General features: G+C 39.7%; 2 protein-coding genes across 2 annotated transcripts; one reads left to right on the top strand and one right to left on the bottom strand.

The window, feature by feature from the left end:
* Positions 1-5: 5 nt before the first annotated feature.
* skic2 (SKI2 subunit of superkiller complex) lies at positions 6-17,552 on the bottom strand. Its single transcript, XM_067612566.1, has 29 exons — positions 17,452-17,552; positions 16,953-17,071; positions 15,646-15,767; positions 14,787-14,904; positions 14,465-14,579; positions 14,263-14,337; positions 14,099-14,152; positions 13,843-14,006; positions 13,077-13,244; positions 12,735-12,880; positions 12,090-12,236; positions 11,911-11,995; positions 11,699-11,805; positions 11,378-11,524; positions 11,164-11,260; positions 10,818-11,030; positions 9,645-9,755; positions 9,308-9,419; positions 9,057-9,175; positions 7,699-7,830; positions 7,233-7,370; positions 7,048-7,152; positions 5,456-5,591; positions 5,142-5,268; positions 4,433-4,643; positions 3,467-3,577; positions 2,613-2,831; positions 1,960-2,100; positions 6-534 (listed from the first exon to the last, which is right to left on the bottom strand). The coding sequence occupies exons 1-29, from the start codon at positions 17,462-17,464 to the stop codon at positions 334-336; spliced, it is 3,753 nt and encodes a 1,250-aa protein (XP_067468667.1). The 5' UTR covers positions 17,465-17,552; the 3' UTR covers positions 6-333.
* Positions 17,553-17,653: 101 nt separating this feature from the next.
* On the top strand, positions 17,654-22,955 carry nelfe (negative elongation factor complex member E). The gene is made up of 11 exons (XM_067612576.1): positions 17,654-17,794; positions 18,088-18,170; positions 18,325-18,394; positions 18,813-18,958; positions 19,543-19,617; positions 20,179-20,216; positions 20,318-20,589; positions 20,747-20,891; positions 21,067-21,121; positions 22,408-22,510; positions 22,626-22,955. The coding sequence occupies exons 2-11, from the start codon at positions 18,096-18,098 to the stop codon at positions 22,700-22,702; spliced, it is 1,056 nt and encodes a 351-aa protein (XP_067468677.1). The 5' UTR covers positions 17,654-17,794; positions 18,088-18,095; the 3' UTR covers positions 22,703-22,955.
* The last annotated feature ends 76 nt before the right edge of the window (positions 22,956-23,031 follow it).

Here is a 23,031-nt window from a genome sequence, read left to right as displayed (position 1 = left end):
TCACATCATGTTTTTTGGGTTTTTTTTTTAATTCCTGTACAATAAATTACAATCCAGATTTCATTCCGACAGTCAGTACTTTGGTCTGTTTGTTAAAAATGATTCCCTTTTTCATGGTCAGGAATTTCTTGTAAACATCAACATTTTTTTTTTGTAGGCACATACAGCACTTGTCAGCAGAAACCTCATAAAATATCTCTCTGTCCCCACCACCCCCCCAACATACATCTCACACCTTTCACACAAAGACACACTTGGCTGCAGGCACCTCGGCATGCTCTCTCACATTCACCAGCGTCCCTTTCTCCCTCTCTCTCTCTCTCTCTCTCTCCCTCAGTGGGTGTAGAGGGAAGCGGTGAAGACGATGTCCCTGCGGATGGCCAAGGAGGCCTTCTCCATCTTGCTCCCCAGGACGGAGTCTCCCACGATGCGCGCAGCCTGCCGCACCTCCTTCAGCACCTCGTCCAGACGCTGGATGCAGCGGACCACCGTGCCCTCCTGGACGTCTGTCAGCTGGGCGATCTCTGCGAAAGGCTGGTGAAGGGACAAGCGAGGGGGGGGGGGGGGGGGGGGGGGGGGGGGGAAGAAGGAAAAAAAAAAAGCGTGAAATGACATGGTGAGATGGTGTGTGTGATGCAAGAGGAGGGTTGCGGAGGTGAGGAGGGAAAGCTCAGTAGCTTAAATCCAGAAGAAATTACAAATTCTGTTTGAATGTGTCTTAAAGATGTTAAACTATAATCCATTTTAGAATTAGAAACTAAATGAGATAAGCACTGAGATCTCATACTGTATGGATAAGTATGGTGATAAGATATATGACTAGTCCATATTATTAAAACACTTTGATTTTAAGATAAAGATTGTGAAAAGTTACGCACAAAAGAACCAGACTTTTTATCTTATATTACCAAAATATTGAATCTCTTTTGATGAAACTAACATTGAAACCCATTTACACCTGATATCAACATTCAATCTGCATCTTAATTAGAGCTGAAGCACTAAATTGATTAATTAACAGACAAGTAACAACAACAACAAAAAAATTGAAAGCAAAAATGCAAAAATTCTCTGGTTCCAGCTTCTCAAACTTGACTATTTGCTCTTTCATGATGATTTATGATCGCGATTATCTTCTATGATAGTTAACTGATCATCCCTGAGTTTTGAACTGTTGGTCAGACAAAACAGGCAATTTAAACATGTCAGCTTGGAATTTGAGAAACTGTTATTCCTCTATTTTCTGTCTGTTTATAGACCAAACAATTCACTGAATAATATAGACAATCATTGGCAGATTAACAACGCAAATAATCCTCAACTGCAGCCTTCACCTCAATACTTAAAGGACCAGTGTGTAAGATTTAGTGACATCTAGTGGTGAGTTTGCAGATTGTAACCAACTGGATCCCCCTTCCCCTTCTAAGCATGTAGGACAACCTATTGTGGCTGCGAAACCCGCGAAAAACACAAAAAGGCCCTCTCTAGAGCCAGTGTTTGGTTTGTCCATTCTGGGCTACTGTAGAAACATGGCGGACCTGCTCCCTCTGTAGATATAAAGGGCTCATTCTAAGGTAACGAAAACACAACGGTTCTAATTTTCAGGTGATTAAAAACTAATGAAAACATACTTATGATTTCATTTCTGCCAACAGATCCCCCTAAATCTTACACACTGGTCCTTTAATACATTATCTGAATCAAAAACCTTTACATTTATACTCAATATTAATAATATCAGTATCTGTATTCTGCCCACATAACTTCTCAACATCTTCCAGATGTGGTTTAGACATCTGGCCAATTTGATAGCTTTCTGACAGCAGTGTGTACAATTACACCAGCTAGATGTGCGTTTTTTTTTTTCCTCATTCAGATAAAACATCCAGATACAGATCTCATGTTAACGCCAGATGTGATTGTGGCCAAAATCGAGTGCAACAAAGGGTTAAATCTCACCATGCCTCTGGCCCAGCAGTACACCACCTCTGTCAGGCCAAACTTGAACTGGCCTACAAACTCCTCAGCCGTCTGTGGTATCCCACATTCCCTCTGCAGCTCTCCGATACGCTTGGCCACTGACAGCACGCGATCGATACCCTGAAAGAAAAGGGGAAAAAAAAAAAGAGACGAGGAAAAGACGGGAAAGAGTAAGTTAACCCTGAAAGACACATCCAACTCTCACCTCTTGCCGCTATCACAGAGAGAGACAGCGAACGGTTTGTCATTTATGTTCAAGAAATCTGTTTCACCGCTCTCTTAGGGCGGCAGGTCGCCACAGATACAGACCTCAGGTCATCACTAATTTAAACCCTCATAAAGCACTTTCATGTATCAGGGGCCGTTCACAACACACACTGACACGGCAAAGACGTATCTGACAAAGACGAGTGAATTAATAAGTGACTTGGGTGAGTCAGGTGAAGTGCCTTTGCTGTCTTTTCTGCAGGGGAACGATGTTATGCATCAAATCTGCACAAGTACGATGTAATACGACGTGAGTGTGTGTGTGTGTGTGAGTCACACATGGAGGAGGCAAAGTCACACACACACACACACAAAAATCATGTTCATGCTTTCTGTGCTACATGAAAAGCCCACTTCCTTCTTACCTCCTGCAGCGTGTTGGTAATGTGCGGCTCCACCTGCGTGTTCTGTGTGAAGACCAAACAGGACAGCAGGGCGGCGCTCTCCTCGGGCGCCAGAGGGCTCAGGACGTTTTCGAACAGCAGCTCGGTCAGCAGCAGCTCGTGGCTGCTGATCTGACAGGCCACCCGACCTTTCAGCTGCACCGCGCCGCTGCTGTCGACGTACTGGAGGGACTGCAGCACCTGAGGCGGAGAAGCAGGGAGATAAACCTTTTAGTCTGAACTCACCGGCATGCAAATGATTCATTAGGGCTGGACTCAATGAAAACACTACTTTAAATGGCATGTTAGAGATAAAAACTTTAAGAGAATAAAGTTTATAAGCTGAAGTCACGCTCACCTGACTGTATAAAAATGTGTGCATCATGTCTGTGAGTGTCTTTATGTGAAAGGTGTGTATATATAATATCCCTTCTGCCAAATTTACTCAGACAAAAACAAACATTTCTATCACAAGAATATGGTCAAGGCACTTATAGAGAGTGTCTTTCTATGATTTCTAAGCAGATTTATCAATATTTATGAATGTTTATATCTGTGGGAAGTGTAAGTCACACTGAATGTAAAAAAAAACTCGAAGGAGGACGACTTTTGAGCCAAACTGCGGCTCATCTCTCCCTCCGCGTTTGAAAATGTCCGACTTAAACAAACAAAAAAAACCCTGAAAGGATAACAGTATCTCACAGAAAGGACTCCAGTCAGTGATTTCAAAGTACTAAAATTAACTCTGTGGGACTGGAAAGTGACCTTATTCGGAAAAATACAAAATGCCCCGACAGAAGCAGGTCTGGGCAGCGAGTCAAGTGTCTAATCCAAACCTTGATCCTCTGGTGGTATTCAGGCAGCAGAGACAGAGACTGGTCGGACACCAGGAAGAGCAGCTTGTCCAGCTCCTCCTGCACACTCATCCTCTCCTTAACTCGAGCAAACTGAAACACACACACACACAAACATACAGGTTACTTAACTCAAGCAATACTGCAGCACTTGACCTGATTTCAAGGCAACCAAAAAAGCAATGCTGCATTTTAGAGGAGAGGAAAACGTTGCCTATTGTACTCTTGTTGACAGCGCAGGGGAGTCTCTTGGAGAAAATGTTGCATAAACCCACCGAGGCCAATTACTGTACACTAACAGCTTGCATTGTTGAGCATAATGCCCTAACTGCTGCTTCCCAATACCCACAATACTGCATAAAGACACAAGGAAGTGTGAATCTACAGTGATGAGAGGAGACAATGATACAGCAAGTAAGAGCTTGTTATCTTGCAAAGTAATGAGAGAGCTTGCGTGTGAGTATGTGTGTGTGTGTGTGTGTGTGCAGGTGAGATGGCTCAAATGACACGCTGTGCCTGTGAGACAGTGATGAGCTGACTCTATGAGCCTATATGGGTAATTATAGACGCGGCCGATTCTCGCATCTTATCTCCTCGACAGGCCACCGGGAAGACAGGATACACGACACAAAAAACAGAAATCTTGTGGTGAAGTTTGATGTCGTTATTGTGAAATTAGAGGCACGAAGAGAAATGATGGAAGATTAAAGGAATGAAAAGGGAGAAAATGAGAAATGGCGTCAAAAGGAGGCCAATTGCAAGTAAGTGTCTTATTAAAGGGTATGATGCTAATTAGCTGGCAAAACAATGAAATAAAAACACTCGCCTCATCATTCAACTTGAAAAGAGCGCTTTCTTCAAGGACCGCCTCGGTGATTAAACGCATCAAGACACGCAAACACACACACACACACACACACACACACACACACACACACACACACAAACCTGCTCCGCGAAAGTCGGCGAGTGGATGCAGTTGAAATCTCGGAGGCTGTCCCGCAGCACACGGAGCCGCATGGAGTCTTCGACCACGTCGACGCTCTTCAGCTGGAGATCGTTCACGGGGTCAAGGGTCCCTATCCCGCTGGGGTTGGCCTCGGCCAATCGCAGGAGCTCCTGGGTTGCCGTGGAGATGGCCTGGCCGGGAGGGTCATGCCTGGAGGACGAGAGAGGGTGATGGAAGGTGAATAAGAAATGTTGAGTAAGCCAAAGACAACCACCTGTTATCACATGATGACTTCCATTCTTTAGGTCATGTGACAACAACTACAACAACAACTAAGTGAGCAAACTCTTTACATTGAAGAAGACCATGAGATGTCATTGAAATCCCCCCAAAAATGCTAGTAAATGGACCTTGGGTTAAGATTTTTTGTCAAACAAATATAAACAGTTCAAGTGTTTTTATATACAGACTAGATAACTGTATAAAACACATATTTCATGTCACTACTTTGGCTCTTACGAGGCTGGAAAGAAGGACACATAAAAAGGGAAAATACTGTAAATGGAGATACTAGATTTGTCTCAATTAAAAGAATAAATACATAAAATGGCCCTCACAGAGTACCATATTTCTTGGTTTTAATACAGAGGGGAAAATAAGACATTTCATTTTGCTAAAGAGAGACATCAAACACGCTTTTACACACACCTGAATCGTGGCTGTTGCCTCTTGTTGTAGTTGTCGATGATCCTGTCGGGAATCACTTTGAGGGTTTTCACTGTGATGGCAGTGATGTCCTGTAGCTTCAGCTTCTGCACCGTGTGGCTGCAAGGACCTGATGCAAAAAAAAAGCTCATTTTACTGCTCTGTAAAAGCATCAAGAAAAAATCACAAAAATGCAAATGTGTGTGGGAGGTTTTAGAGAACGTGCGGCGCTCATGAAAACCGAGGGTTGGAAAGACAGTTCAGCGCGTTAACGAGAGGAAACCAAAGTGTCTTTGTCAGCTCGTCCTTCGACCAACCTTCAGGTATGAAGAGAGCCGTGTTGTAGAGGTGAGGGAAAGCGGCGTTGTCGTCGCCCTTTCCTTCCCCTTCCTCGTTGCCTTTGTCACAGATGATGAGAGCCGTGAAGGTGCGGTTCACAGCGTCATTGGACACCTGGCACAGAGACGGAGCAGGAGATAGGATGTCAGATGTATAGATATGATGACTGATGTAGGAACAGGCCTACAATGTTCACACAGATACAATGTCTTTGGCTACATGGCGGCTTAAAGCATAGTGATCCTACATTTCCTTTCTGTGTGGAGTTTGCACGTTAACCCCGTGTGTTGGTTTCGTTCTGGTGCTCCAGTTTCCTCCCGCAGCACAAACACATGCGGTTTAGGTGAGATTGCCTGCAGGTTTGAATGATTTTGGCTGGGTGTGTGAGCTCTGTAACAGACTGCTGACCTGTCCAGATTGTACATTTCCTTTTGCCAAGTGTATGCTGGGAAAGGTTCCAGCCCCCTGTGACCTCAAGCACTGGGCATACTGGGCGTCTAATAAAGTAATTAACATGATTTTACTACAATTTCCTGTTTTCTTATTTTTGGAGACTTGTAATTGCTTTTTAATCATCCCTGACATTTTATCGTGCAGATAATATCAGCTTCATGAGTCTGTATCACTGCCTAACTGTTTAACTTGTGCCCAGTAACTGAAAGAAGTTTCACATTGGGCACATTTTCTGTCCTAAACACGTTGTCACATCCTGTTTTCACACATCTCCTCATATATATGTTGGGTAATTTAGTCAAGTGTGTTTAAATCCATAAATCTTAAGATGAAGGTATATTATTTATGTATATTACTTTCTATGAATTTCCACCTTATTTTATTGTATTTTAATGCTGTGTTTGCAAATATTTTAATTTTAAATGTGTTTTATATATGTTCTTATATATGTAACTTTGAGCCGCATTGTTTGTATGAAAGGTGCCATATCATTATTGTTATTATTATTATTTATATGTTCTAAGAAAAGCCTGCATATGGACATGAGTTATTAGCTTATTATATCCTTCTTAGTATTATTATCTGTTTTTTTTTTTAGTATTGTTTTATCTGTTGCCTGATTTTGTTGCTTTTGTCTGCAACTTTTTATGCTGCTGTCTTGGCAACATCTCCTTTGAAAAACTTCAATGGGACTTATTATTTTATATTATATTTATTTATATAATAAATTTATATTATTAACCTTATTAATAAAGAAAAGTTAAATAAATTAATAAAACAAATGCCTAATTTCTGAAGTCAGAGCATCAGGGCTTCTGTTTGCTCGGATTTAGCTGAAATGCAGAACTGCAATGTCCCTATCAAAAACAAACAAACAAAAAAAAAAAAACGCATTCCTAATTTATATTCAGCACATCAGGCTGCCTTCCACATCTTTTTACACCTGGCAGGACTTTAGAAAGCAGTTCAGATGGATCTCTGTACAGTATGTCATGTTTAGAGAGTGTTTGTTTATTCATCTGTCGTTTCTGTTCGAGCCGCCATGAAAAACTCACACACACACACACACACACACACACACACACACACACACACACACACACACACACATATATACCTGTAGGATAACTCCCAGGGCATTGAGATGCTGCTTATTGTTGACTACCACGACTCGACCCACAGACAGAGCTTTTAGCCCGTTGACAGACTCGAGCATAGCGCGCTGAAACAAAAGACAGTGGTCAGGAAATGCAGGAAAACAAAGTTGTACGAGTTTGTGCTTCATCGTGTCTGTTTGCGTACCTGCAGGGCTTCTGTGGTGGTCCGTAGCTCCGTCACGGTGTGGTAGTAAGACACCAGGTCTGACAGCTGGCCGTCTGTATCCAGAGGAGGCAGAGTGGACAACGTCTGCTTCAAATGGCTGATCCGTTTCTCCTGGGCCTAGAGCGTGAGAACGAGGAGGAAGAGGAAGAAGAGGGGAGGAAACGGAAACCTTTTATAACACATTTGTCAGCTGTCATGACTCAGGAAAGATGCGAGAGAGAAGAACGAAGAGGAGGAGGAGGAGGACAGGAACAGAGATTAGAGAACAATAAGAGTCAGCAGCTTTAACTGTGACAGAAACATCCTGGAAAGAAAAAAAAACATCCTCATTTTCTAATCTTTACTCCTCTTTCTTCCTCTTTTTTTATGCTGAATTTTACAGTATTGCGTTTATGAAGCGATTACATTTTGTTGTGCTGGTGTGTACTCTAGAGGTGTTTGTTACCTGAGTGTCTCTGTGGCTCTCAGAAAAGCTCCTCCTCATCATGTCGGTCACACGGAGGGCCTCCACCCGCAGCAGGTTGAGGATCATAGTGTAGGTCAGTCTGAACTGGGACTGGAGGATGGTAGGTTTACCCTGGAACACACAAACAGGATGTCAATTAAAAATAAAATAAAAAAAGATAACATTTCCCCATATGTATCCTTTTTCTGAAGCCATTTTCTATCTTCTGTCTCACTAAACCACAGACAACTTTATTCATTCTCAGATTTATTTGAAGCTGTTAATTTGAGGATTAATCTCAAATTAAGGATTAAACAAACAACACAAAACAATCAACATCAACAAAACACACACACACAAACAGAGCTCTCACAAATCTGAAATCTCTGTTACAGGCATCATCTGCACAAGAAATAAAATAAATTGTCTGTCTAAATAAAATTGTCAATAATACTATTTATAACTAAAAGAGTAAAAAAGGAAAAATGTATATTTATATAAATTGTTAATTGTCCTCTCTTTTCTCTTTTGTTTCTTCAATTTCTCAATTTACTGGTGTAATACATAAATGCACAGATCATTTTAAGAACATCTGTGACTGGTGATATTCTCTATTTTTGTTATTGTCAACATATCCTATGATGAAAACCAAAACCACAATGTGTTGGTTAGTTCTGTCAATACTTTCCAACTTCCCTACACTCTCTGTTACCCCTTCGTTTCTACTGAAGACATACATGTAAATCCTTAAACACAGCTCACCAATTATATAAAAAAAGGTGTTTTTTAATAGTTTCTGGACAACAATGAAGGTCTACAACACCGAGGAATAAGCTCTATCCTTCTTTGGCTACACTGGCAACACTTGGCAGGAACAATTCATTGCTAGTTTTCATGGGGTTTGTTGACAATAACAAAAATATAGAACATCACTGGACTTTTCCTGCTGATCTGCAATGCAAGCTCATTCACTGAAAACGATTAGGAAAGAATAGAGTACTAGCCACCATATTATAAGTCAAGAAGACATATAATAAGTCAAGAAGACAAAGCTCCTATCAGAGATTCATTTCTGTTCAGGAGCTCACTGATTAAAATCGAAACAATGATCTCCACAACTGGCACAGAGGGAAGGTGAGTTAAAACAACCCATTCATCTATTTAATTAAATGTTAAATGAATAACCCAGCATGAAACACAGCCAAAATGAACAAGAGGTTGAGATCTGCTTCAAGAGGTTATAAATATCAAGAAATGTTGATCGGAAACGTGCAGAAGGAGATTTGACACCACACATAATGATATATATATGTGTGTATATATATATAAACCCTGGTGGCGAACATGGAGAGCCTCACCAGCATCATGACATGCAGATCCGACATGTCGTGAACGCCCGCTTTGCAGAGAATAATGACGGTGCCGGTGGCGTCCAGACCTCTCCTGCCTGCTCTTCCCGCCATCTGAATATACTCACCTGAAAAGCACAGGTCAAAATATAAAAAGAGATATTAAAATTCTGTTGTTTTTCCCCCAACTCCCATTCATCCTCGGAGATGAAAGAGCATAATGAATGCTGGTTCAGATGAAAAGAAAGAGAGCACCGTACCGGGCAGCAGATTTCTAAAGCCAGTCCCGTCGTGTTTCCTGATGCTGTCGAACACCACGGTCCTGGCAGGCATGTTTACTCCCATTGCAAATGTCTCAGTGGCAAACAGCACCTGGAAAAAACAATGACAGGATGGAGAAGGACAGTTTTAAAGGGCAACATGTATTTGCAGATTTTCTTGAGGTAGCATTTGGACACGTTTGGTCATTTTGGCATATATTTATGATTTGATGCCACAGAATTATGAAAAAATAAAGTGCAGTTCATCTAGGGCTATCAAGTGCTCATAAATACGTGTAATATCTTCTCTTCACCCTGCTGAACCAGTCTAACTCACCTTTACGAGACCTCGTGAGAAGAGCATCTCAATGACCTCCTTCAGTATCGGCAGGATCCCGCTGTGATGGACCGCTATTCCTCTCTTCAACAGGTCCCTCATCGTCAGGATCTGAACATGACATTTTTAAGTGTTAATATCACACGTTACGGTTGATTTTTATTGTTAATACAACATTTAAAAAGGTCAAATCTACATACATATAGCTGTCAGCCCTGATTACAAAGTAAGTAAGCATGACAGAAGAGTCATCAAATCTGTTCCAGTTATGAAATTATAAGGAAACTTGTGTAACACCAGCAGCAACAATTTAGAGCAGCAAGTAAAATTGGGCTTATACAGAAAAGAGTTTTTTTTCTCATGTGTGTTTATGTATTTTTTACTTGTTTGCTGCTGTTGTACAAATCCTTGCTGTGCTTTAACATAGATTGTTTAACATGTTTCTTTGTTTGCACTTTATAATCTTGTTCAGAAAGGTATAACAAATAAAGGTGTATGACTATGGATTAAGATTTCTATCACACAGATGCTCCATTTACCCAAATTAGATTCTGTTTAACCTTGAAAAAAAAAAAAAAAAAAAAAAGAAAACACAGTGGGCAAAGACTCTGGTGAAGGACATCTTTGATATTTAATATTTATCTTGTCAATGATCAATTATGCATTATTATTTGTATCAGTGTCATTAAATAAATAAAAAAAAGATTTTTGATATTAGCATTAGTGATTACCATTCCGTTGTTTCATAATTGTGCAGCATTTGCATGTGAATTATATTATTCAGATATATTCTGTTGATTATTGTCAATCCTAAAAAAGCTCAGAGGTGCATTACTTCCAACAACTGGACAGGTGTTGTGCAGTAGACCAAACTGTGAGATACACTTAGCTCTGGATAGGTGTGCATCGAGTATACTGTGTGTTTTTCAGGTGGTGAACGTGCATTTAAGTGTTTTAGACCATGAGTTTGGGGACTGGGGGAGACCCACAGACTGGCGAGGTTTCTTAGAGTTTTTAGTTACTGTTTGTAGCCAACAACACATAATAGAGAATCTTTTCTTATCTCTTCCTTTGTGAATAACAGGCTATACCTAAGGGAGCTGTCTGTACAAAACAATAATTAAATAGAAACATTAAAAAGAAATGATCATCTATACATTGTGCGCTCTGTACCTGAGGCAGCTGTCTGTCTCCTCCTCGCAGGCGACTCAGACTCTTCTGGAAGAACGAGTGGATCTCCGCCTTCTCTATGGAGGTGGTCATATCCATGGACTCCAGCGAGCGGGCATTGTCGTCACAGCGCGTCCGAGAGAAGGTGAACGCGACCACGGGGGTCTGCTGCCGCTGGGACAGGAAGTGCAGTAGGCTGAGCCACACCGCTCGGTCCTGGAGGGCAAAATACAGAGAGGGATGAGAGTATGGAGGGACAAAAACAATGAATAAATTACAAAAAACTAATTAATAAAGCATATTATGGGTAGCTTTAGAGTATGTTAGAGAAAGGAAGGGAGGGAAATACCTGACTAGCTGTGGTGTTATGGGAAGTGTTTTTCGTGCCAAAAGTTTGGGCGTGTTTACTGGTGCGCTCCTTCTTGGCATCAATAGCTGCATAGTACCTGAGCAACAAACACAACTCGCTTTATGAGGAAACAGCTTTCCGTGTGACTAAAACAACAATAATCAAGTGAACCATCTGTTCCTTTTAACCTTGAGAAATGAGAAAAAAGTTGTACCCTTTAGTGAGGAAATTGCCTGTAGGATCCACCAGCAGGAACATCTCTTTCTGAGTCTTAGTGCTGTTTCCAGTGTACAGATGATGCTCCAAAGGCACAGGTCTCTTCAGTGTGCTGATCACGTAAATATGCCTCTTCTTAATGCGACTGGGGATGAAAGTTGGGAGAGGGGAGAGAGGGAAATGTTCAAAAACGCAATTGATATTAGGATCTTGTGCCCCGTTTTTTTATCAGTTTTGTGTATGTTTCATTAAAAATGATCGTAAGCTTTACTGTTGCTTGACAAGTTGTCAAGTGTGTGTCAAGTGTTTGAGCACCTACCCGATCCACTCGCTAAACTCCAGGGCGTTTGGCACTGTGGCGCTCAGGAGAATGATGCTGACATGATCGGGAAGCATAATCAAAACCTCCTCCCACACAACGCCTCTCTGAGGAAACAAAAGGAAAGTTAAGAGAGGAGAGGAAAATGGTCGTTCTTGATTATTATAACATGAAATCTGATAAATGAAGGATACAGAGAGCAGGTTCCTGACCTCGGCATCGTTAATGTAGTGAACCTCGTCGAAGATCACCCACTCCAAGTCTCTGATGACCTCTGAGCCGTTGTAAAGCATAGACCTGAGAGAGGCAAGCGAGAGCAAGAAATCTAGAAACTTTTTTGGTTAAAATAAAGCAACATGACTCTAATATTTGTAACAAACAGCCCGAGTACCTGAGGATCTCAGTGGTCATGATGAGGCATGAAGATTCAGGACTGAGCTGGACGTCGCCCGTCAAGAGTCCAACGTCCCCAAAAGTGTTCTTAAAGTCTCTGAACTTCTGATTAGACAAGGCCTTTATAGGGGAGGTGTAGATGGTCCTATCAGAAGACACGATCGCAAAGAGAGTCAGATTATGATTTGGATATACAAAAAGTACATGAAACAAGTATTAATAAGATATCTTAGATCCTCAAAATAGACAAAGTCATGACTGTGTCTTGTATGTTTGTCTTAAGTATTGTTTTTGTCTTTAAAATGTTAAAAAATATATTCAAAAAAGAAATAAAGAAAAAAACCTGAGATATCTACATATATATTCTAACAGCATATATGAGGTCACGTTTAAAACACTACTATAAATAAAAGTGTGATCATTTAAAGCCACTATGTGTAGGGTTTGAAAATTTCTGACTTTGGTGCCCCCCAGTGGTGGTGTTAAAAACTGAAAGCAACAGATCGACGAATTGTCTCATTTTTCTACAAATAAACAAACAAACAAAAAAAACCCAGTATGCAATCAGGATTTAAAAGGAGCTACTATCACATCAAAGTCTGCACATAGCGGCTTTAATTCAGTCGTAGCAGCATATACACACCTTGTCATGTGTTTCTGTGAGAGGGCGATGGCATATTCGGCCACCACTGTTTTGCCAGCTGACGTGTGCGCAGCTACGAACACAGACTCATGTGCCTCCAGCCGCAGCACAGCCTGTTTCTGGAAAACATCCAGCTCAAACGGCCACTGGAGCAGAGGAGGGAAACAGAGGAGTTATTACCAGATGCTTAGCCAGGACGGAAAGTGCCACGACTCACATATATATTTACATATACACAGAAACAACCAATAAAACAGGAGAGACCAAATGACTTTTTTTTAATAAATTTGGGACAAATGGAACAAACAGAGGCACAAAAAGACATTAGAACACTATATGTACCTTGAAAGCAGGGTTGGGGATGCGTTTGTAGAAATCATCGCAGGGTGAAGTTATGTCAACAGGGATGGCCCATTTCTTATTCTCCACTGGCTTCTCCACTGGCTTCTCCTCTGGCTTTGATTTCTCATCTTTTCCCTTCTCTGGGGGAGAGGAGGATGACACAGCATCCTGAAAGTGGAAAAATAGAAACCAGATTTCAATCCAGCTCATGTTTGGCCAGAGGCAAAAGCATACTTGGAGTTTAGGTTTTATAAAAAGGTACGGCTGGAAGAATGTGATTGAATTTAGTTTGCAAAATTAACCATCTGATGTATCTATACAGAATCACTTCACTACAAGTTGAATATCTGTCATAAACAAATTTCCTCTTCAAATGTTAAATATCCATCTGTGAATCCCAGCAATAAACACTTCCTGCCTATGTACAGTGTATTCTATGGACTGTATTTTCATCTCATTTTTTCTCTTTGATGAATTTATGACTTAATATCATCTTTATGTACAAACTCATTACAATTAGCTTGACAAAACATGCATTTAATGGACACAACATTCTACAACACCTCCATGTATCCAGATCTCTTTTCAAAATAGTTAAATGTAAGTTAAAAAAGCTAAACATAAATTGACTTGCAACTTGCTTCATTTCTACAGTGACACCATGTTGATACATTTAAAATCTGAAGAAGAAATTAAACCATTAACAGCTAACTAATTATCATGGGTGAAGAAATGCATGTCAGTTATTAAAAAGTAAATGTGGTACCTTGATGCCCAGGTCCTCAAGGCTGTTTGTTCTGGGTAGTTTAGGAGCTTCCTCACTTCCTTTGCCTTCCTCCTTCGCCTCCGTCTCAGGTTGCAAGTCAGGGATGCCATCAAATGTGGACAGGAGGGACATGAGGTTGACCTCCGCCTTTGCCGTTTTGGCATCTTGAAATTGAAAAAAAAAAAACAGAAATGAATGAAATAGTAATTCGTAATTTTAATCCCTGTAAGCAAACTGACAAGATATCCAGACAAACCTTTGTCAGCGAAGTCCATCCCTGCTTTAAATCCAGGAGGGACTCTGAGTAAATCTGTGGGGGAAAAATAACAACCATAAAGAGCTGAAATAACTGCAGAAGTCTCACCATTATTTTACAAAGCTGCGAACCAAATTCAAATTAAAAAAAAAAAAAAAAATCACCATTCTCAAAGTCTATGTCCTCCTCCAGCTCAGATTTCTTCTTGATTTGGTCTAGAGTAAGTTCCTCCATACCTCCTGTGAAGTGGCGGAGGTAAATAAGATCACAGATTATAACCAATACATTGCAAAATAATAAGGATGCAGGGAAACTTCCTCACTTTATCAACTCAAAGTGGAAATTTTGTGAATGAATCTATCTCACCTGGCTGGAAGGGGTAGTTGGTGTTGCTTCCTCGAAGGCTCTCCGAAGGAGGTCCGGGTTGTCGTTGCAATGACAGCGAGTTCTTCGCTGAGAGACCAGTGTTCTCCAATAGCACCTAAAGGTGAATTAAAGAAGAAAAAGACCCAAATACATCTAAATAAACCTTTAACTGGTTTAAATAGATACTGCATTGGCCCAAAGGAGGTATACCTCAGCATCATCTTCTCAGTTAGAGATGATTTTTAAAACTGGATTACATTATGCTTTGTAAAAAAAAAATGAAAGTAATAACAGTACAGTTGGAGAGTAGGATATGAGTTACCTCTGTGAAGTCCAGCAGCATCCCTGTGGTTGGATCTCTGATGACGGAGAGCTCAGAGTGGAGTGGAGACGCAGCGCACTTAAGCAGAGAGTCGACATTAACATCTCTCTGAGTCACTCTGGAGGAGACGACAACACAACTATTATATCTTATTCAGATATAAAGTATGTAGTTATTAAGTATTCTTATGAAACAAATTGAATGATTTGAAATTAATTTGAAAATCTTGATGAATTTATCTCATCTGGATTGCGGCTGCTAATTAAGTAATTTGTTGTTTTAAACACCAGACATCGTATTTTTAATTATCTGTTGTTTTGGTCTTGCAGCTAATAATGTTTGTGTCTTTCCTCCACTTTCATAATTACATGAGATGAGGAGTTTAATTATTAGTGATTAAATGATAAAATTTTAGTTGTAAAACTTGAAAGTTATTCACTAATTATCATATCATGTTGTTCTTTATGTTGTTTTCATTTTTATTCTATACACTAGCCATTTTGTTTAATTCCCCTCAGCAGGTACATTTGAAATAGATTACCCATTTGAAAATACAAAAACAAAACAATAAAAAGGTCATTTTTAAGGTCAAACCTTTATATACAGAAACCACATGATGTATCTGCCAACATAAATTATCTGCATTTGATTAAAAAAAATATGTTTTTTGTATTGTTTTATACAATGGGTACAAAAATCAATTATACACGTAGAATGACAATACATGCACATTAAATTGTGCTTCATACCAAATATAAGCAACTTGTACCCCCTCTCAAGAACATATTGGTGAATATTCTAAAAAATACTGTTTACTATTTAAACAGTCAGTGGTATGATTGTCTATAGGAATACATACTTAAGAAACTTCTGAAAGGCGAAGTCTGTGTCATGTATAGGAAGCCAGGCAGGGTCCCTTAAAAACTGTTTCTCCACTTCTGTCTCCAGGTTCAGGCTGGTGGGGGGCAGCCCATGGGGGAGCTGCAGAGAGAAAGATGAGATCAGATATTCAACTGGAGGAATCTTGATGAGTTAGCAGTCAAAAACACAAACAATGTAACAGTGACATGCCAGGTTGAATCACATGTACTGTAATACTCCTCTCTCCCTCCCTCAAGTTTCTTTTCGATCTCTACTGCCGACTATCTGCTAAAAGCAAAATACCAGAAAAATAATATAATAAAAGAATTCAAAAAGTGACTATTAAGAGTTAGACAGTGCAACTTGTCAACACTGCTGAACAAATGTGTGAAAAAGTGTCACTTTTCTAATCCGATCTGGAAAAAGATGCGATAAAAATATGAATATCACAATGACGTTTTAAACTACCTAACAGTATAGGCACAATCTGTGAACAAACTGTAAACAAAAGGGTAGCCTCACCACCCAAAATCAAATAAGTAAATGGTAATACATCCCACTTAAACCTAAGTTTTCAATTTATATTCATTAAAAAAAAAATCAAAAAAATTCCTTGTTATGTCTAACAAACAGTCTAAACCCCAATGATATTTAGTTTACCATCATGAATGATGAAGAAAAGCATTAAATCATCACATTCAAGAAGCTGAAACCAGCAAATTTTTGGCATTTTTGCTTAAAAAAAATGACAATGACATGAAATGATTATTTGTTTAATGAAATATTTGCCAATTAATTTTCTGTTGATTGACTAATTGATTTATAATTGCAGTTCTAATAACATTGAATGCTATTTCTTTTGCAAGTGTCGGCAGCATTTGCATGAGAATGTTTCATGTTTTTCTCTTAAAGATACACAGTGCCGTGCCAATGTATTAGTCACTTTAGATGTTTGGATTCTTATCCATGATGCAATACCATCAGAAATGTGTCTGATTGGTCCAAAATGTATTCTACAGCATGACAATGACCCCAAACATACAGGCAGAGTCATAAACAACTATCTTCAGCTACAAGAAGAACAAAGAGTCCTGCAGTAGATGGTTTGGCCCCCACAGAGCCCTGATCTGAACATCATGGAGGCAGTCTGGGATTAGATGAAGAGACAGAAGCAACTGAGACGCCTAAATCCAGAAAAGAACTGTGGCAAGTTCTTCTGTGGATTAAGATTACACTGCAGAGACAGACCAGATAAACATGCATACAGCCCTGGATGTATAGTCTGTATTCCTGCTTCATACTGACCGTACTCTGTGGAGCTAAAGGCTGACCGGGGAGGGGATGCGTGATGAGTTCAAATCTGCCAGAGCATCCCATCTCCAGCAGGGACAGTGAAAGGTCCATGGGGCCCGGAGGGGGCACATCTGCAGAGAGGAGAGAGCATGAATGGGCCAAACCAACACAATAAGGCTCCACATACATGAAGGGTGCAACCAAGAAGATGCAAATGCTAAATTAATTTAACCCTTTTAATTATTTTCATGTGTTCAAGAAACACTGAACAGACATTATTAGAGCATTGGTAGGTCAGTAATTAGCTTAATACTAAATCTATGGGCATGAGGCAGCTGAATGGAGCACTGATTGACAGCGAGCTCGCCCTTTTAGCCACATCATCATCACCTTCATCATCATAATAAGACATTAAGCTACACCAGCGATGCATGTTAGCAAGATACAACGTCTTTAAAAATTATTATGCTTTTAAGGCGTTGGCTTGACATTTAAAAAACATGCAACTTACTTATTCTGTCCATGTCTCCCTTCTCGCAGCTGGGAGCTAAAAGTTGTTGCCACCAACTAGTTGTCGCCCCGGAAGTTGCTAGATTTGACAAGCGGAAGTGGCTAGTAAGCTAAGCTAAAGTGAACAAAAAGGATAAAAGTGCGTGTAAACTGTGAACACGGCACCTGTTTTTAATACAGCAGCCTAAAATATATAATTCATTTTTGTATTAAGGCGGCATATGGTTTAATGTGCTTTGCTAAATGCGTTTATTAACATTTTTGTTGCAAAAAAAGCGAAACGCCACAAACCGCTGCTACGTCACATTCACGCGTCGGTGTTTTTGTTGAGGTCGGTAAATCTGGTAAGACAATGAATTAGATCATAACTATTAAATGTTTTGTGAAGTGGTTGCAAGATACAGCTTTGGTGATGTTTATCACTCAGGCAGACTGGAAATTTACTTTCTGTGTTTTCTAAGTCAGCTTCATTTTCTTGGAAGAGGGCTATGTTTTGATTTCTGGTTAGCTAATCAGCTAGCTCACTTAAGCTAGCAACTGTGAACGAGTTGAATTATTTGCAGGTTTGTTAGTGATTATTTAGTGTTAGTAATCCTGTATTTGTTGCCACTTGTTCATGCCGTCGTCTGTGTTGTAGCGGTTATCATGGTGGTGTTTCCAAGTTCTTTGACGGAGGAAGAAGAGGCCCTGCAAAAGAAATATGCTAAACTCAAGAAAAAGGTATTTATGGATTGTGTGTGATCATATTAACCACATTGAAATAAGTGTTATTGCCAGGAAAGATTTTGCATTTAGTTATTTTATTAATAATGATATAAATTAGCACCTGCCCTCAATCCATCCATTATTCTTTTTTTTTTAACTGTGTCCTCAGAAAAAGGCACTGCTCGCCCTGAAGAAGCAGAGTTCAACCAACCAGACAAACCAGAGTGGACTGAAACGAAGTAAGTGTAATAAATGCTTATTTATGTATTTCAGCTCTAAGCTTTATTCAGCCAACTAAAAGACACTTAACTCACCACCAGCACTTCCAGTGTGGCTACACGTTGTTCAGAAGAATTTAAAAAGCTAATTAAAACACAGTGATACAAGAATGGAGGTAAATCATTAATATTCTGACCATAAATATTACAAATAAATGGACAATAGATAAAATACATTTGCCTTGCTTGCATATTTGTGCATTTGTACTCACTCAATTTTACCTAATTTAAAATAGAGCATATTCAGAAGTGACATTTTTATTCCTGCAAAAGCAGAATGGCCACTGCTTAAACATGAGATATACTGAATAGTTACTAAGAAGAGACAGAATCAAACATCTTGAACACTTATTTACTTTACACTTTCCCCTCATCGCAGCATTGTCGGACCAGCCTGTCGTTGACACTGCAACAGCGACAGAGCAAGCAAAGATGCTGATCAAGTCGGGCGCCATCAGTGCCATCAAATCAGAGAACAAGAACTCGGGCTTTAAACGCTCTCGAATGCTGGAGATCAAACTCAAGGTGGGATGCAATTCAATATACAGTATGAACCATTAACTTAAGGTTATTTGTGGTGGTGGCAAGAAGGGGAGATATAGTCATGTAATGGAGTGAAGTGTGCCAATAGAACATAGAGCGGCAACGATTAGTCGATTAATCAATTATTTGCCAACTATTTTGACAATTGATTAATCGTTTTAAATCATTTTTTAAGAATCACAGTCAAAATTCTCTGATTTCAGCTCCTTAAATGTGAATATTTTCTGGTTTCTTTAATCCTTTATTATAGTAAACTGAACATCTTTGGGTTGTGGACTGTTGGTCAGACAAAACAAGACATTTTTGGATGTCAACAGATTAATTGATAATAAAGATAATCATTAGTTGCAGCCTTATTAATATGTTATATTTTGGTATTCGTCTGCACAGCACATACAAATACATGTATTGAAAAACACAAGGAATCAACGAAAAATCGGCAGTTGAATAAAAGACTTGGAGAAAGCACATATTAGAAGTTCTATGTTGTTTCAGCAGATTCTTAAACAGGGTCTTCCTTTGTTTTGGTTGCTCATGTAATTTTTTTTGCTCTTTATGTGTCACAGGACCCTGAGAAAGGCCCAGTTCCTGCTTTCTTACCATTCCAAAGGAGTGTCTCTACAGATGAGGAGCAACCTGAGGTATACAGGAGATAAAGCATGGAAATTCAATACTGCAGAGCATGAGCCACTTTGTGGATTGGTCAATAGGTTTCTTTCTCATGTTGCATTTGCATTGTTGCATATTGTTTGACTGTATTTACATCTTGCTGTGACACACATAAAGTTAAGTTTTGCTTTCAGAGCTCTTATGTGGAATCTTTGACCTTGCAGACTCCAAGCAGTAGTATAAAAAAGGACACATATGCTATGTTCTATATACATTTTCATATCAAGGCAAGCTAAACCGTTTGAAATTTAAAAAAATAGATCTAGTGTTCTGTGTTGCACTTGTGCTGGCAACCAAAGATGCAAATTATTATTGGCTGGACTGCAAAAGCAGGGCCAGTCCTATGAACATGAAAGTCTGTGACTGACTGAGTGATGAAGTTACACCATTGGTCGGCTGAATGCCACCACTTCCTGTATCCGTTTTAAATCAAAAGCCCTCCAGCGTTTCATACACGGTCCAGCCATTTACTAAGTTTTGACCTAGTCTTGTTTTACTCTGACGTTATCAAATTTGTTTTGTGCTTCTTCTAGTCTGCAAAGAGAGCCCACAGGAAATCTCTGTATGAGAGGTAATGTTTCAAATCCACAAACAATAAGTAAAACACTGTTTAATCCACTGAATCTGTGTGAATCTCTGGGTGTAACATCATTTCCCCATGTGCCCCTGCAGCTTCGTCAGTTCACGTGACCGATACCGGGACGAGGACGATGGAGGCGGCATGTCATCCAGCCGTGAGATGGACAGGGACAGAGAGAGAGACCGTGACCGAGAGCTGGACAGAGAGCGGGAGAGAGACAGAGAGAGAGACCGGGACAGGGAGAGAGAAAGATGCAGGGACAGAGACAGAGACCAGGACCGTGAAAGAGACAGAGAACGAAGCAGAGAAAGGGAACGAGACCGCAACATGGACAGGGAGAGAGAACGAGATGGACCATTCAGACGTGAGTAACCATCTTCTGTTCATTAGTGTCCCTTACTTAACAATTTGCAGTAAATTTCAGCAGTCATACAGGGAGAAATTCACTGATCATTTAAAATCCGGAAAGAGATTCATGGTTCATGCAGGGAAATGTAATTTCCTTTTGTTTTTATTCTCAGGGTCAGATTCTTACCCGGAGCGGAGAGGGGTCCGGAAGGGGAATACGGTGTATGTTTACGGGTCTGGGCTTGTTGAGGACAGCCTGCGCTCTGCTTTCGCTCAGCATGGCAACATTATCGACCTCTCCATGGACAACCCACGCAAGTATGGAACAATAATATTAAGCTGTGTGCACATACTGATCATCTTTACCTACTGCTGTATAGTAAATCTCTACTATAATCCACTATCTACTTTATTATATGCTACACAATCCTTTCCTGTTTCTGTTTTATTGTGGGATACAGCTCTGATTTGTGGTTTCTGGTCCTCTTTCTAGTTGTGCATTCATCACATTTGAGAAGATGGAGTCTGCAGACCAGGCTGTGGCTGAGGTTGGTACCAACCTAGATCAAATTTAATTTGGAATAATGTAAATGGCATCTTCCATAACACAGCAACAAACAAGCAAAGGACTTGGCAAAGAAATAACAGTATGCATGTAATTCAGAGTAGAATAGGCCCTCAGCCGACCAGTTAAACAGTGAAACAATTAGTAGGAATAAATAAATAACGTGTGTGTTGTGCAAAGTAGTCGCAAAATAAATAGAAAAGTATTTAATGAACTGAGTTTGTCCAACATAATCTAATTAGATGCTAGATCTGATTGTAAGTATATTTAAAAGAAGGGTAAGATTCTGACCAAGGACGTTTGTTGCATACCTCCTCTTTCTCCCCTTATTTCATGTTATCTATAATAGAGGCATAAAAATAGGCACAAAATGCCCAAACTTGTGCAGGCAGGGTCAAAAGTTTAGAAATCCTCCATCTTTGCAGTTTCTATTGAAATGTATGTAGTTTAATGTCTCAATGTAGTCTGAAATGAAAGCGTAGAAAAAAATAAGCAATTGGAGATTTAAAAAAAAAAAAGAAATCATGGAATCTTTTTAACAAATTTTAATCAAAAATTTTGACTTTGGACAGACAGAGAGGTTTGTAAGTGATCAACAGGAACAGGAGTTGTTTGCATCAACTTTAGATGCTCAATTTACTTAATTGCTGCAGAAAAGATGTAAATTGTAAACCTATTACATGATTTCTGAAATAGCATTTTTTTAAAAATCATTTTTACATTATTCACAATTACAAAACACAAATAACAATTACATTATTTTTCAGCTTTTGGTAACCTAAATTTAAAAAAAAATAAATTTTTTTTTACCTCTGGCAGTTTACTCTTTACCTGTATACCATGTAAGATTATTCACTGGACTTGAACTGCTTGAATTTCAATAAAAACTGGAAAAATTAGAGTGTTATAAAACTTTAGACCAGTAGTGTATGAAAAATGAAAAATCAAGCATAGCATTAGGTCAAGAAGTGCACTTAAATGGCTTAAGTGGTTTCATTCATGCTTCACAATCACTGACTCATTCATCAGCTGTAAGTTTATCAGCTGACTAGTAACGTTCAATCATATTCATGCAGGTGTACAGTCTATCACTCTGCTGATACACTAATAACTGCTAAGGTTTCATACTGATTTAATGTTCATGTATATGGTTAAAGGTGGGATTAGATCAGGAAATGTTGACATTTAGAGACACCCTGGAGTTGTGGGGATTCCCCGCTCAGGTAGCCTGAGCTAAACTAAACTCATCGTGCTGTTTTTGTCTCACAGTTGAATGGAAGCACGGTGGGAGACATTCACATCAAAGTCAGCATCGCCAGGAAGCAGCCTATGCTGGATGCTGCTACCGGCAAATCTGTCTGGGCTTCTCTGGGTAAACGCAGCACTCTTAACTGTTTGTTTAGACATCGATCATACCCCCCCTGTGTGTCTGCACAACATGGTTTAACCTTCACCACCGTCTCTCTCTCTCTCTCTCTCTCTCACAGCTGTGCAGAACAGCACGAAAGGTTCCTACAGGGACAAGAGGAACCAAGTTGTGTATAGTGAAGATTTCCTGCGATGAAAACAAAATGGACTGTTGTTTTTGTATTTTGGCATATAGCTTTTCTTGTTTTTTTTTCTCTTTTAATGACCTGTTAGGTTGGCTGAAGGTGTTCATGTTTCAAGATAATACAAAACTTTCTTGTTTTCTTTTGAATACTAGATCACTGTATTTCACATGACGACTGGTATGTCATGCTGTGTGTGGCAGCTTTGCTCATAAAACTACAGATCTTGTTCTGTGGAGCTCAATAAATAGTATCCATACGTTGTTACTTTGAGTGAAAGTTTCATGTCAGAATGGGAACTGTATCCAGTATTGCAGAAGTAGATAAAAAGTAATACATAAAC

This window comes from Thunnus thynnus, chromosome 15 (genome assembly GCF_963924715.1).
Source record: "Thunnus thynnus chromosome 15, fThuThy2.1, whole genome shotgun sequence".
Taxonomy (NCBI): Eukaryota; Metazoa; Chordata; class Actinopteri; order Scombriformes; family Scombridae; genus Thunnus; species Thunnus thynnus.
Note: the sequence above shows the minus strand (reverse complement) of the source record. Positions and strands in the feature narration are given on the sequence as shown.

Bases quoted from the DNA above. Each gene is read 5' to 3' on its own strand.
- nelfe (XM_067612576.1), top strand. From the start codon at position 18,096: ATGGTGGTGTTTCCAAGTTCTTTGACGGAGGAAGAAGAGGCCCTGCAA. The intron at 21,122-22,407 runs GTTGGTACCAAC...TTTGTCTCACAG, and splicing joins CAGACCAGGCTGTGGCTGAG to TTGAATGGAAGCACGGTGGG. The intron at 22,511-22,625 runs GTAAACGCAGCA...TCTCTCTCACAG, and splicing joins ATCTGTCTGGGCTTCTCTGG to CTGTGCAGAACAGCACGAAA.
- skic2 (XM_067612566.1), bottom strand. The intron at 12,881-13,076 runs GTACATATAGTG...CCTCTGCTCCAG, and splicing joins TCCCCAACCCTGCTTTCAAG to TGGCCGTTTGAGCTGGATGT. The intron at 11,525-11,698 runs GTAGGTGCTCAA...TTTCATCCCCAG, and splicing joins GAGTTTAGCGAGTGGATCGG to TCGCATTAAGAAGAGGCATA.